This window comes from Zootoca vivipara, chromosome 1, assembly GCF_965207765.1.
Source record: "Zootoca vivipara chromosome 1, rZooViv2.hap1.1, whole genome shotgun sequence".
Lineage (NCBI taxonomy): Eukaryota > Metazoa > Chordata > Lepidosauria > Squamata > Lacertidae > Zootoca > Zootoca vivipara.
Genome location: NC_142582.1, coordinates 76345788 through 76360987, shown reverse-complemented (window position 1 = coordinate 76360987; position 15200 = coordinate 76345788). Strand labels below are relative to the sequence as shown.

The following is a 15200-nucleotide window of genomic DNA, read 5'->3' as shown; positions in this document are numbered from 1 at the left end:
TCATTTAATGCACAAAGAGTCCTGTTCATTCAAAGTGAATCACACCTCAGTACAAAGTGCCAGCAAAAAGCCCTTAAGTGTTGTCATCAGTACAGGCTCTTAAATGCTTAATGGGCTGAGTGCTTGTTTTCTATACTTGTATGGATTTCACATGGTTCCTTTTAGCTTCTTTTTTTATATCCTGCATAGCATTTCAGTTATGTGCATTTTAATTGTTGGTTCCTTATACTTTAGAACAATTCTTCAACAGCAACATCAGTTTTAATTGCTGGAGCAATCCAAACATCATTTAGTTGTCATCTTCTGCTTCCGTCTGGTTAAGAGCATTACTGGGTTGTCTGTGGCAATGGGAGTGTCAAACTAATACCTAATTTCTTTGGATGTACCTTCAGAAATCAAGACACTTAAGTTGACCCAATCGATCATTGGCAGAGCAATTGGCTAACATGATGTGTGTGTGTGTGTGTGTGTGTGTGTGTGTGTGTGTGTGTTGGGCAACTAGCTGGAAAGAAATGGAGTATGCCATCTCAGGGGCATGTCAGGTGAATGGGAGGACTTTGGATCCAACCCCAACATGGCCCATCCTCTCTGCCCCTGGGGTACTGGTGATACCTTCAGCTCAACTGTGAACTCATCAGGTAGCTTAAGTCAAACCACTGTCACTTTCAGCTCCTTCCCCCAATTTCGGGATATGAATTTCGGGATAGTAATACTGTAGTAATACTGTAAACAGCATCTTAAAAAGCAGACACACCACCTTGCCGACAAAGGTCTGTATAGTTAAAAAATGGTTTTCTCAGTAGTGATGTATGGAAGTGAGAGCTGGACCATCAAGAAGGCTGATCGCCGAAGAATTGATGCTTTTGAATTATGGTTCTGGAAGAGACTCTTGAGAGTCCCATGGACTGCAAGAAGATCAATCCTATGCATTCTGTAGGAAATCAGCCCTGAGTGCTCACTGGAAGGACAGATCCTGAAGCTGAGGGTCCAATACTTTGCCACCTCATGAGAAGAGAAGACTCCCTGGAAAAGACCCTGATTCTGGGAAAGATTGAGAGCACAAGGAGAAGGGGATGACAGAGGACAAGATGGTTGGACAGTGTTATAGAAGCTACAAACATGAATTTGATGAAACTGCGGGAGGCAGTAGAAATCAGGAGTGCCTGGCATGCTCTGGTCCATGGGTGTGATGACCTGGGACTCGGGCTAGGCTCCTGGGTCTAGTAACTCACCGGCGTCTCCCAAGCTGCAGAGACTCAGGTCTGAGAGAAGGAGAAACCTGAGTGCTCGCAGGAGGAGTGCTCGCCTTCAGACGAGACAGGGTGGTGTCGTCGGGGGATCGGGACTGGCCATTACCCCGTCAGAGTTAAAAGGCGGTCAGATCCCACCCCAGGTTGCGGGAGCAACATTGCTGTTTGCCAGATCCTGCCTGTGTTCCTGTTCCTGACCTTGCCTGGTTACCTGCCCTGCACCCTGCTTCGGCTACATCAGACTGACTCTACGTTGACTCTTTGGACCATGGACCAGACCTGGACTTTGCCTCTTGGATTAACCATGGGACCAGCACAATGGGGTCACGAAAAGTTGGACACAACTGAATGACTGAACAACAACAACAATACTGTAAAATTAGTTGTAGCGCTCTGAACACCTTTAATCACTAGGGAAGTGTGAAACCTTATTCTTTATCTTCTCCATTGTCACCTACTCCCTCTCCCTCTCTCCCTCTCTCTCAGTATGCCTTCTAAATAATACGTTGCCAGTATGGGCTAAGCCATTAATGAATGAAATTACTGAATGAAGACAGAAGTAATTACTCTTCGAAAGCTTTTTCCCATTTCCCACTGGGCAAATTTGGAAATCTGGCAAATTTAAAAACTTGATACCATCCTCACCTTCCTCATGGCTCTAGTTTTGTTTTGCAGCAATGATCTAGACAGTTTAAAGAGTGTCAATTTGTAATGACAAAATGTATTTTGACCCAGAAACCTCTAAATAGAAGCTAGACCAACCGAGCTGACAGCAGGTTCACAACAGACAATTAATTTAGAAAGTTATCAGTCAGTAGAAAATTTCCTTTTGTTTACATCTGTGAAACAGATGGCCAATAGAAGATAATTTGATTATATCTTCTATGCCTGTTTGAAATTAATTCAGCACCATATTATTTGAAAAAAACCTGTGTGATATACTGGTATTTAACACAATCTAACTGAGGAGATTTATGGCAGCAACACTGTTCTTTGATGTGAAATTGGGAAACTCCCAGAACATATCAAATTATGCATCTGGTGACTGCCAAGTATATGAGGTGTGACAATACACCAATATAAATGCTGCCATCTATTGATGTATGATAGCTACTGTTTTTTCAACCATTATCTTATTTTACTCTAATCTGTCATTACAAAGCACTTGCAACCATTACTTGCTCCTCATTGAAATACTCTAGACCAAACTCTCCAATATAACCTCTCCACGTGTTTCTATTTTGAGTTGTTGAGCATCTGACTCCTATTCTGCCAAAATCTACTAGTTACTTTTCTGCTGACCACATAGTAGAACATTTGGCTCATCCTTAAAATGCAGTCCAAAACTGAAAAGTTCTAACTGCATGGCGTGTAGACCATACACATTTTCTTGTCCCAATTTATGTTTTCCTTTAACCAATCAATTTATAGACTTCTCTATGGGTGCATCAACAGAAAGTCTTGCACAAGCCCATTGGAACACATGAAACTTGCTCAGACACAGTTCCATTTGAAACATGGAGTGAGGCTCGATGGGTTAGACCACAGAGCCACCCACATCCCTTTATGGAGAGACACTGCCTTCTTATAACCCAAGCTTGCTTGAATTTCATACCTACCAGTAAATGGTAGGCAACAGTCTACCAACACATAGCAACTGTCTCTCCTCTTTGCTTTCCAAACTAAAGGATAGGAGCATGACAGTTTGACTGTTTATTTTATGAAGGAAGTCAGTAACGCTTTACAGCTGTTTTAACTGCTTCATGAAAAGTAAATAACTTGATCTGCCCACATGAGTCTAAATTAATTCCCTCTTTAGAAACGTTCTAGAGGCTTTCCCCTAACTTCCTAAATGGGTGAGGAATATGTTACAAAAATATAATGCATTTTGCAGAGGACGCAATGTACTCTGGCTATCAACAACTGAAGTGGCTACAGTCATACCTCTAGTTACATATGCTTCAGATTGCGTACGACACGGGATAGGTACACGCCGAACCCGGAAGTAACGGAACGGGTTACTTCTGGGGTTGGCGATTCACGTATGCGCAGACACGCCGAATAACATCACACGTGTGTGCAGAAGTGCCGAATCATGCGGGGAGCATGCGTAGATTCGGCACTTCAGGGTAAGTACTGCTCTGGATGCATACGGGGCTCTGGAACGGATCCTGTTCGTATCCAGAGGTACCACTGTACTTTCTTTACTCTTAAGTAGCATTGTTTTGCTGTCACTGGGAAATATCTGATTCTAAGCAAGAATGTTCTGCTGATAGTTACAAATATTTGAGAGGGCAGGGTAGAAGAAGAGGAGTTTGGATTTGATATCCCGCTTTATCACTACCCGAAGGAGTCTCAAAGCGGCTAACAATCTCCTCCCCCCCCCACAACAGACACCCTGTGAGGTGGGTGGGGCTGAGAGACTTCAAAGAAGTGTGACTAGCCCAAGGTCACCCAGCAGCTGCATGTGGAGGAGCGGAGACGCGAACCTGGTTCCCCAGATTATGAGTCTGCCGCTCTTAACCACTACACCACACTGGAGGAAGGTGGTTTATATTTTGGAAAAGAGGACAAAAAGAATCTGATTATACAGTATTTACAAAATATATGAACTTCTAGAGCTAGAAGGCCCAACCAGTCCCATCTTGTGCACTAAAACAAAAGGATTTCTCTACTATATATACTATTTATACCTAGACTAGCTCAGTTGAAAGCACTGGCAGCAAATTTCACCAGGATCAGAACCAGATACCAGCTCAGGGGGTTATAAATACTCAACTCCTTTTTGAGGAAACATTAAGGAGACCCTGAATTCTTATTTGGATTGGATTCAAATCTGAGCTGGAGAAGAATGCCTGATTTACTATCCCATCTAACCTTCCAGTCCCAAAATGGAGAATGAGAAGGAAGGAAGTGGGTTGGGGGGTACAACTTTCTGAAGTTGTATTGACTTGTCTATTTCCAACCTGGTACATTTTCTGAGCCATTGGAACACAAATCCCAGGGGAATTTTCCCATTTTCCTTTGATACAGATCCCCCAGGACTTGAGTTGACACATCCTGATGCCACAGGTCAGTGAGTCTCATTGGGGAATGGAGTTGAACCAGACTCCAATCCTTCATGAGCCTCACTGCCTGCTAAGGCTTTATTGGCTGCAGACTTCTGCTTTAACAGGATAACATTGATTTTGAAATGCTTTTGTGCTCCCAGTTCTTTGAAGCTACAGTCTAAACAGGTAGAGGCAGATAGCAAGAAATGTGGTGGCTGGTTTTATTGGACTGTCTTGAAGTATAGGGTACTAATTTCAGATTGAAACATTTCTTCAGGTACAACGTTGCCTCCCCCTTTCTTTTCTTCTTCGAAACATGCATTCCTCAGGGAGCAAGGGGGCTGTGTGAGGGAGTTAGATTGTGCACCAGGCTGTGATTGCTAAGGCAGAAGGGATCTATCCTGATTAAGAGGGAATTTCCTGTCTCTTTTAAGGACAGCTATAAAGGACTTTCCCACTGAGAAGGGGGAGTAAGAGAACTATAGAAGAGAAAAATGAGGATGAAGTATTATAGAAAGGGTGGGTGAAAACAGGTGGGAGGGTAGACGTATCAACTGACAGTCTGTTGCAATATCGAATACCGCTTATTTAGCAGCAGGCATTAAGCTGGAAATATTTGATGGCAGTATGAACTTGAGTTGGTGGGATTTCAAATGCAATTCCTGTCCTCACTGTATTGCAATGTAAGGTAGATAAATTGAGGACTACATACCCAAAACAAAGGACACCTGCTTACAAACTGTATAGTAGTGCAATGCGAAAAATATATGTATGTTATTTAATGGAACTCAAAGCCATACAATCACACTGTCTAGGGAGAAAATGAAAATTCCTATTATATTTTTAAACATTTACATTATTTAAACACTGTGAGCTGTAGTAGTTTTGTACCATTACAGGGCCTATCTTTTGCCGCCTTGTTTCCAAGTACAGAGTAGCGCCTGTGAATGGGTATTGCAAACTTTTGAATTTCTTTTCATATCTCAACAGTACATTCTGTAGAATTCATCTCCATTGAATCTTGTTTCCTTCAGTTCAGTCAAACTTGTATTGCACAGCATGATAAAATTTCCTCTGCTGTGCTCCTATTAGAATACAGTATCTGAAAGACTCTGCAATGAATTGAGCTTCATTAAGTTAAGCTACAATAAAATTAATGGAAATTTTACTATTTCCTCCAATGGAAGTTGGACAGTGTCTCTAATTGAGCACACTTTAAAGTGCAAAAAGGTGGCATCTTATTGTGTCCATGGGTTTTGCTCATGCAAGAGGGCTTCATCTTTGCCTCTTTATCCTGTAACCTTCATGTACCTCCTCAATCTGTGCTCTAGAGTATGGGGGACCTCCAGAACAGATTGGGAAGGAGAGGAAGAAGAAGTTCCATTGCATGAGCAGAAGTTCACCAATGTGATGTTAAATATCACCCAATATGTTAGAGAACGAGTTACAACTTGAAGATGGCAATATGCATTTTTGGTAATACAACATAGGTATATTCCCAGATCAAAGTTCTATATACATTTCAACTTTTTTTTGTCTGCTCACAGTTAGACGAACATTTCAGAAATAAGGGACTTTTGGTGTTTGGTTTTAATGCTTTTGTTGTTGTCATGTTCTGAAAAAATGGCCTACTCTAGTCCATCTGCACATAATTAGTAGGATTTGTAACTCTCAAATGGGTGGGGCTAGTGAGAAGAAGGGACAGTTGTCTTAAATTGTGGAAAAGCTGAATTATTGCCTTTAAAGGCACAGGTACTTATGTTGTTTAAGTGTAAAACAATTTCAAGCTATGCTAGTTTAATATATCTAATCTGTGCATGCCACCACCCCATTAAAATCAAAGGCAAATAACTGATCATTGGCATACTATTGGATATAACAACTTCATGTACTTTTTAATGTAATATCTTGGGGCTGACATGTGCTGTGGTGTTCCATAGCTATGAAATATTTACCTGCTTGGATATATTCTCCTCAAAACAGTAGGTGTTTCATGTATTGTTTTGGTGCCTGTTGAAGACATTCTTATTTATCCAGATGCTTGGGACGCGGGTGGCGCTGTGGGTTAAACCACCGAGCCTAGGGCTTGCCGATCAGAAGGTCGGCAGTTCAAATCCCCATGATGGGGTGAGCTCCCGTTGCTCGGTCCCAGCTCCTGCCAACCTAGCAGTTCGAAAGCACGCCACGCCAAAAAAGTGCAAGTAGATAAATAGGGACCACTCCGGCGGGAAGGTAAACGGCATTTCCGTGCGCTGCTCTGGTTCGCCAGAAGTGGCTTTGTCATGCTGGCCACATGACCTGGAAGCTGTATGCTGGCTCCCTCGGCCAATAACACGAGGTGCGTACCGCAACCCCAGAGTCAGTCACGACTGGACCTAATGGTCAGGGGTCCCTTTACCTTTATCCAGATGGTTAGAATGTTTGTACAAGTTTTCATTTGTTTAGGTCTTTTCTATTGCAGTTTTAACCTTTTGGATGTTTTTAATTATGGTTGTAAATTTTTTTTAGTGGAAATTCGTTTTAGCTTTTTTGTAAACTGCTTTGATGTTTATTTCTACAATCAAGCAGTATATAAATGTTATGAAATGATAGAATAATGATATTTTAAAGGGTGCTCAGGATTATGCAGAAGAAAACTAGAAAAGAAAAGGTGGCAGTGACAGGGTTATGGGGGCTGAGACACATGCATGAACTGTGTCAGGGTGGGTGTACTAATGCAGCAAACATTCCTGTGTAAGAATATCTGATCAGGGTGTATTCATGACCTCCACTAAAATTAACTACTGAGGCTTCACATGCCAGCATATATTTCACCCTCCACTGTACATCCCTTGACAAAGAAGAGCAGGCTGCATTGTAAATGGATATTCTACCTTCATTTTAAATATTATGTCAATACAGTAAGTATGAATTTCTGGGTCCCAGCTTGTGAGCAAAGTAAATTTTCCTGTGATCACTATAAAAGAGTAAGCAGTTCATAGCTTGGTTTTGTTCTCATTACTGTGGTGTTACCCTGAGGTTGATGTTGTCTGTTTGAGATGCTGAAATTCGGTTTCCATGTTTATTGTGACTTCCTGTCTGTGACTTTTTTCAGATAAGTCATTTGTTTGCTTGTTTTAAAGGAGTAATACCTGAGGACTCTAAAGCCATCTTAATGCATGCAAGCTGTATTGTAAGGGAATTATGTGAGAAGAGGCTTCCAGGGCCAGCCCTACCATTAGGCAGAGTGAGGCAGCTGCTTCAGTCAGCTGATTTGGGGCATTGAGAAATGTAGCATATTGTTAGTTACTTAATTTGTGGTGGTGGTGGTATCTTTACAGCGGGGGTGGGTGGGTGGGATTTGTGGGATTTTCTGCCTCAGATGTCAAAATAACTTGGCTGGCTTTGATTATTTCCATGCACCTTGATGTAAAGGCATAGCTGCCAAGTTTTCCCTTTTCTCACAAGGAAGCCTATTCAGCATAAGGGAATTTCCCTTAAAAAAAGGGATAACTTGGCAGCTATGTGTAAAGGGAAGCACTATTTATTTTGCCTCAGGCTCCTAAATGTCTTGGACTGGTCCTAGGTCAGAAAAAAAAAATCATTTTCTGAAGGCAGAAAAAAATCCTTCAGACAGTTAAAAGTGTTGCTACTCACCCAATGTGTTCCATCTATACAGACAAGTTTCTACTTCTGACACCCTTTAAAAATAAAAATAAAAGATGATTGCATGCACATACACCCGGAAGTGCTTATTCTGATAGTAAAGGTTGCTACATATGTTTGAGTTGCACTTTTTCTATAACAAGTACAACCAGCATATAGCAAGAGTAAGTACACTGTTAAATATCATAAAGTTTTAAAGGAACTCAAATTCCTAGGAGCCACAAAAGATATAATTTCAAAAAAAAAATAGTAAGATTTTAAAAGGGGTAACTTTATACTAACACTCCTGCTTCAGAAGCCTGTCCAAGGAAGGCAATTGCAGAGTCAAATAAATCAATGAGGTATATGGCAGGCATAAAGTACCTAGTTTGTGGGGAGATGAGGATGCCCAGGCAGTAGTCTTGAGTATTAAGAATAATAGAAATACATACGAGAGTTCTTTTTTGTTGAGGACATAAGTTAAGACCCAAGATGCATGTCAGTAAGGAAGTTCACATTTCTGAACTGTGTTAAAGTGTTTGGAATAAATTTTGGTTTCATAAGCACACATCTGCACAGAAGTTTGAAATTAGTTCAGAAGTGCATCTAATACCTTCATATGTGTTGGGTTTTTTTGCCCAACTACCTAGAAATGTTGTGCTGACTTCTGGGAGTGGCTTTGGCGTAACACGACCAGTGCAATTTTACCATAAGTTTTTGCCCGTGTTAATGTATGACAAAAACTGTTAGACTGTAAATTATGCAAGTCTATGTCATTTTTTGAAGCATGACAATACTTTCGCTTGGCTCCCCCCCCCCCATTTAATTAAAAATGTATAAGTTAAGTAAGTTTAAATAAATGTTAAAAATTAAGAACTAATCCAAAAATCGTAGCACGGTTACTTGTTCTATGGTTATATCATCCTTCCTTTTGTCTTTTGTTTGCTCAAGTGGGAGAGGACACTTAGCATGGGGAAAGTCTCCTAATGGAATTTCAGATGACTTGTCCTCTTTGTGAGAGGGGAACAAGCTCTGGCAGGGGATTAAGAGGAATCCTGGATTGTGCTCCCAGCCCAGGAGAAGACAACTTCCCCTCACAAAAGGTGTCCTTCTCTCAAGTAGAACAAACACACTCAAAAGGACAGAATTCCCACCTCTCCCCTTCCTGTTTTTTCTTCACACCAACCCTGTGAAGCAGGTTAGGCTGCAAGGTAGTGATTGGCCCAAGATCACGCAATAAACTTCATCATGCCTGAATGAGGATTTGATATACCATCCAACACTGGCATACCATGTCCTAATCCAACACTTTAAGCACTACATTACTCAACTAAGAGGCCAGCTGAGAGAACATTGATGTTAAAATATGATTCAGAAGCAAGGTATTCAAAAGCAAAAGTACCAGCTGACAATACTTTAAAATAGGAGTCAAGTAACTGGACGTTCCTAAGCCAAGTTCAGCCCCTTGAGGATTATTTAGCGCCAACTGAGAGTGAAAAGAGTTGAGACAAGCTCATCTTGTAGCTTCAGAATTTGATGGCAAGAGAGAGTGGGAGTTTAAGGCAGAGGCATCTTCTCTCGCTCCCAAATTAAAATTGCCCTTTAGGTAAATTAAGTTTTGACCAGGGCTGTGTTTTACACTTTATTTTACACTTGGGATTGTGACAAGCAGGAAATGTGAATGTTCCTGTGAGGATCACCTCAGAGTGCTGATGCTAAGTTTAAGCATAGTGTGAATCTCAACAGTCCCTTGTGGTTTTAGATAGCACCATGAGAGGCACTGCATTTTAACACATGCGGGGCTTTTTTTGTGACTAACGTTGTCAGCCATCAAGGAGCGGAGCACACTCTTTAGTCAGTTCTAATTATGGTATTTGCTATCAAAAATACAGTGCTCAGCTGTTACTGTGGTATCTCCTTGAGTCATACTCATGAGTGTCTGATTCACACACATCTCTTCAAAGGAAAATGTTCAGAGGGACAGCAGAGGGAAATGTATTTCATTGTTAATAACTGGCAATGAGAAGCAAAGTCAGGAACACAGGCATTTCATTACAGAAAGTAGTTGTGTGTGACAAATAAAAATTTCCAAGGGAGCTTCCAAATGCACATTTGCTCTGCACAAATAAGACCATTCTTATTTGTTCTTGATTAATTTTTTAATTTAAAATATTTATAGCCCAGCCTTCATCTGTATGAACAAAGACAAAAGAATAGCTTGCTGGATGGGACCAAAGGCCCGTCTAGTTCAGCATCCTGTTCTCACAGTGGCCAACTAGATACCTCTGTGACAAGTCTGCAAGCAGGACCTGAGAACTCTCCCCTTCTGTGCTTTCCAGCAACAGCTATTCAGGTGCATAATAGCCTGAAAGTGGAGGCAGAGCACAACCATCATGGCTTGTAGCTATTGATAGCTTTATCCTCCATGAGTTTGTCTAATCCTCTTTTAAAGCTACCCACACTGGCGACCATCTTTACCTCTCATAGAAGCAGAATCCATAGTTTAACCATGCACTCTGTGAAGAAATACTTTCTTGGGTCTGCTCTGAGTCTTCCAACATTTAGCTTCACTGAATGTCCACAAGTTCTAGAAAGATGGAGAAAAGCTTCTATCTAGCCCCCGCCTCCTTACCTGTATTATTTTATACATTTCTGTCATCCTGCCTCTTACTCACCTTTTCTCTAAAATGAAAAGTCCCAGAGACTAGGATCCCAGTGGAGATTTACTCAAGTGAAATCACAGTTTGATAGGTTTCTTTCCCCACCCCACCCCACCCCTTTTCCCATCAAGTAAAGCATATTTCCTGAGCGGGCCTCTTGCTCATTTATCATGTCACTCTTTTAAGCTTTTAAGAAAATGAAGTTTAGCTCAGTGCTTGATTAATGAGTTTGTCAGCTTGATGAAACTAAGGGTAAATAAAATAAATGTGCTTAGTTTTTAACAAAATTTCCATGGGAACTTTTGTGCACATGATAGAAGAGTCCTTTGTCTACCGAATAAATCCAGTTCACCTGTCATAACCAGTTCATTGTTCTGGGCCCTCCAAAAGTTGTGGGTGTGTGACAGTCAAAGCATTTGACAAGGCCACATGTTTGACAGCCACCCTTACATACTTTCCCCAACTTGTGCCTTTAAGCTTACACATTTTAGAATATAGTTGTTTCCTTAGGTCTTACTCTTGTTTTCTTACAGGCAGTGTCCTGTTTATATTGACTTTATGAGGTCATCTGTCAGAACTTTGATTGTTCTGTCTTTAGTCTATCAGCAGTGAACTGAAAAATGCTGGGTTATATTTGGAAAAACAATATTGACCTGGCACATCCCTAATTCAAACCCAGGGTATGAAAAGGGTGTGCATGGAACTCTTTTTCACATATAGCTCTTCATCATTTATGTGTTAGAGGCAACTGTCGTGATTTAATAGCAGGTTTTTTAAATCCATGAATCCATGTTTTTAGCATCATTTTAAAAAATCTACAGGGAACAGAAGGTCCATATTGGATGGCAGCAATCATGCAGAATGAGAGGCACGGGGTTCAATTCTTAAGAGCCAGAATTGGAGCATAAGTAAACCATTGTCCTTTCTTGCCAATTATAGCTCCTCTCCCCAAGTGCTTCTCCATCCCTATCCCCACCCCCAGCCTAACTTACTTTCATTATTTGAGGAATAAGGGAACATTGAAAGGTGCCTTTTGCTGAGCCAGACCACTAGTCTACAGCAGGTGCAGGGTACCTTTGGCTATCCATATGTTGTTGAATTACAACTCCCATCATTCCTGGTCATTGGCCATGCTTGCTGGGTGTGATGGGAGTTATAGTTCAGCAACATCTAGCTCTCCGGGATTTCAGACAGGAGTCTACCCTAGCCTTACCTGGATATTCCAGGGATTGAATCTGGAAAGCATGGAACAGCAAACACAGATGCTCTATCAATAAGCTACAGCCCTACCTGAAAGCTTGACTGGGATGGAGGAAAGCACTTGAGGTGGCAGACAGAAACTATGGGAAGAATAAGCTAGAGGTGGAAACTGCCACTCTCAAATCTTGCTTGACCCTTGCTGGCAAGGCACTTGCTGTGCCTGCAGAAAGTCACAATTTTAATTTCTTGCATATCCAGTTAAAAGTAACTCTGGCAGAAGAACTGGAGAAAGTCTGGGCTTGAGACTTTGGACTGCGCTGCCAGTCATGAGTGGACAGTTCCAGGGTTGATGAACTCATGGTTTGATTAATTATAACACTTTTTCAGAACTCTGTGCAATGCTTCAGAGTTTTTGCCTGGATTCAGTTAGTTAATGTCTTGTTAAAAATGATACATATATTGTTGTTGTTATAAACAGTCATAAGCATAATCTTCCTGGTTCTGTCATTGTGTCTATCTACAGTATTTGTTAATCTTTTCAGCCACTTGAATTTGTCAATTGCAATGCAGATTTTGACTGGTTTATCAATGGACAATAAGAAAATGCTGGGCATCACATTATGCTATCTTCTGCAATAACTGAACTAGGGCTAGATTGGTGAAATTCCTAGGGTCTTGCAAAACTGGAGGAAGCTGCAAACTCAAGCAATCTCTTGCTTCTATTCTGCGATGCTTCCATAATTAGTTTAATGTGTGCAAAAAGACCTTGCAATGCATGTAAAGTAAGGTGTTGCTTAAAATGAGCAATGTCCTTTGTAATTTAGCATTCATAGAATTGTGCTGTAAAGCAAAAACACAGGCAACATCTCTTCCTTCCACTACAAATAATTCTATTAGATTCAAATATGCATATGGTTGAATAATTTTGTCTTCAGCAAATGGATGATATTAATAACAATTCTCATTTTCAAATGTGTCAAGATGTAGCTTTCCCCCTGTCCTTTTCTAGACTGTATCAGCTTATATCTAAACTACTTTCTTTTTGGCTAATACGCTGAACATTCTGTGTCTATCTGAGTTTGTACTGTAACTAAATAACAAAGTTGTTCATTGTAATTCTGTCAACTGCTTTATTAATAGCAGGGTGTTTTTTTTGGTATTATGTTTAGTTAATCTTTCCAGTGCATTAAAGAACTAGGTTTACAAGAATGATGTAAAAGTGATATGACAAGAGGATGGTTTGCGGGGGGCAGGGGGGGGGCTTTGATTAAAATTATGAAAATCATAGCAGTGACAAAATGAAATGACCTGCTAAACATCATTCATCCCGTCTGCCTAGATCTGATGAATTACTGTTATTTGGGCAGCATTTTCCACGGGGGCGCAGAATGGAAGGCTAGAGGAAGGAGGGCATGAAAATAAGAAATATTGGGGGGCACCACATTTTGCAACACTCAGGGTGCCATATAACCACAGTCTGCCCTATGCCACATAGTTCTTACTGGGGTGTGAAGATGGCTGACTTTTTCTTTGAAGAATTGTGTTTAAATGCAATATTCTTTCTTAACTAAAAGAGCTTGTTCCCTAAGAATGTTTTTGCAATATGCAATACAACTCTGCAACGATCAGATATCTCATCTCTGGTCTACATGTGCTTTTGCATTCTTAAAAATAATGCAAGCAAATGTCTTATATTTTATGTGCAGGATAGAATTACCATACAAAGGTTATTCAGGTTATGTCACCAATTAGTGCAGTACTGTCAGCCATTTAAAAAATGGCTATATAATACATAGGATATTTTTTTTAAAAAAAATGAAATATAACTTGGATATGAATGTTATCAAAGTAGGAACTTTCCCAATTTTTTTCTGAATTCCTTACATAGAAAGCTCACAAAGTATATTCAGGACTAATATATAAATCCTTTAGAAACAATATTAGACGTTACCAGTGAAGATATTCATAGACATATGAGGATATTTTAGGACGAATGGGATAAATGTTTCACAAATCTAATTTGGTATACCAGCTTTGGAACTGTGAGCTGGTAATGTGTAAGGAGAATGTTTCACAAGTAAAGTGAATAGCAATATCATTTAGGTTTCTTGCTAACTGCATCCAAAAAGAATTTACCAATTTAAATAAACCTACCAGTAATTGGTTTAAAAATACTGTGGATCATTTACAGAAATTTTTTAAATGTAAAAATGTCTAACGTTTGCTGCAAAAATATGCTTCAGCTTTTTCAGTACTAGGACATTGAATTATTTAGCATAAATAGAGAAATTCAGCCCAGTCTCTCTTGCAGACTGTTTAGTTCCATGTCTGATAACCCATTCAGGCTTTAGCATGTTTAGAAGCTTTCTTTAGTTTCCTCCAGCTCTGATGTCAAATTTCTCTATACAAGAAAGACCAGCTATAATAAGCTGAATACTTGATTAGCACAATGCCTTGAATTTTAATGTTGCTAACTTTGTTTCAATCAGCTCAGGGAAAAAGAAGAAAAACGCTATAGTCCAGGGATTGCAAACCTTGGTGGTTGGCTTTAGCTAGTTGGCTTGATAAAATTATGGTTTAAAAAGCCAATTAGATGATGTGATTAATACGTATCTTTTAATCCGCTCTCTGCTTTTTACAGATTTATACAGACTGGGCCAATCACTATTTAGCAAAATCTGGTCATAAACGTTTGATAAAAGATCTGCAACAAGATGTGACTGATGGGGTTTTACTGGCTGAAATCATCCAGGTAGTAGGTAAGTAAGTTTGCCTTTTGTTATATCACAGCCACAATCATCTCATCAGGAACATTTTTTCATGTGAAAAAGAAAATATGTTTAATGCTGCTTTGCAGGGCCAAACAGCGCTTTAAAGGCAGTGCACACATAAAATCATAGTACAATAGCTTAGAAAGTCAGATATAGTGTTCATAATAATAATTACCTGGAAAAAAATCATTCTAAAATCATATAGATATAGAAAGTGCTATGGGCATGCATGCTGTAATTATTAGTTTGATTTTTTTAAAAAAAGCATGGGAATGGTTTGTGGTAATTATTTGTTGCTGAAAAGATCTGTCAAAGCAGTATATCATGCACACACCTAAAGCCAAAACGAAGCTGATGACAAACTTTATAATAGTCACATTGGATTTTTAAATAACTGCTACTGAGCATTCCATTTTTTATTACTGGTATTTCCTCTTTTCTTTTTGATTAATATTGAAATAATTGATGCATTAGCTAGCTGTCTGCTGTAGTTTTGGCTTCAGAAGTAGGTATTAGATGGTAGTGTTTATGCACAGAATTCTTAACATTTCTATTCTGGATTGTGAAATTGCTTTGAGATGCTTCATAAGAAGCAATTAATAAATGAGATTATTATTATTATTATTTAAGTTTTACAAAAAAGAA

The 15200-nt window shown here is 39.8% G+C and overlaps 1 protein-coding gene across 10 annotated transcripts in view; it reads left to right on the top strand.

Moving 5' to 3' along the window:
- The window catches only part of NAV2 (neuron navigator 2), a 538301-nt gene that overhangs the window by 345833 nt on the left and 177268 nt on the right, over nucleotides 1–15200 (top strand). For all 10 annotated transcript variants that reach the window (XM_060275159.2, XM_088668311.1, XM_035117262.3 and 7 more), the window contains one exon: nucleotides 14426–14543. In XM_060275159.2, coding sequence (XP_060131142.2) covers nucleotides 14426–14543 — 118 coding nt within the window. The remainder of the gene's footprint in view (nucleotides 1–14425; nucleotides 14544–15200) is intronic.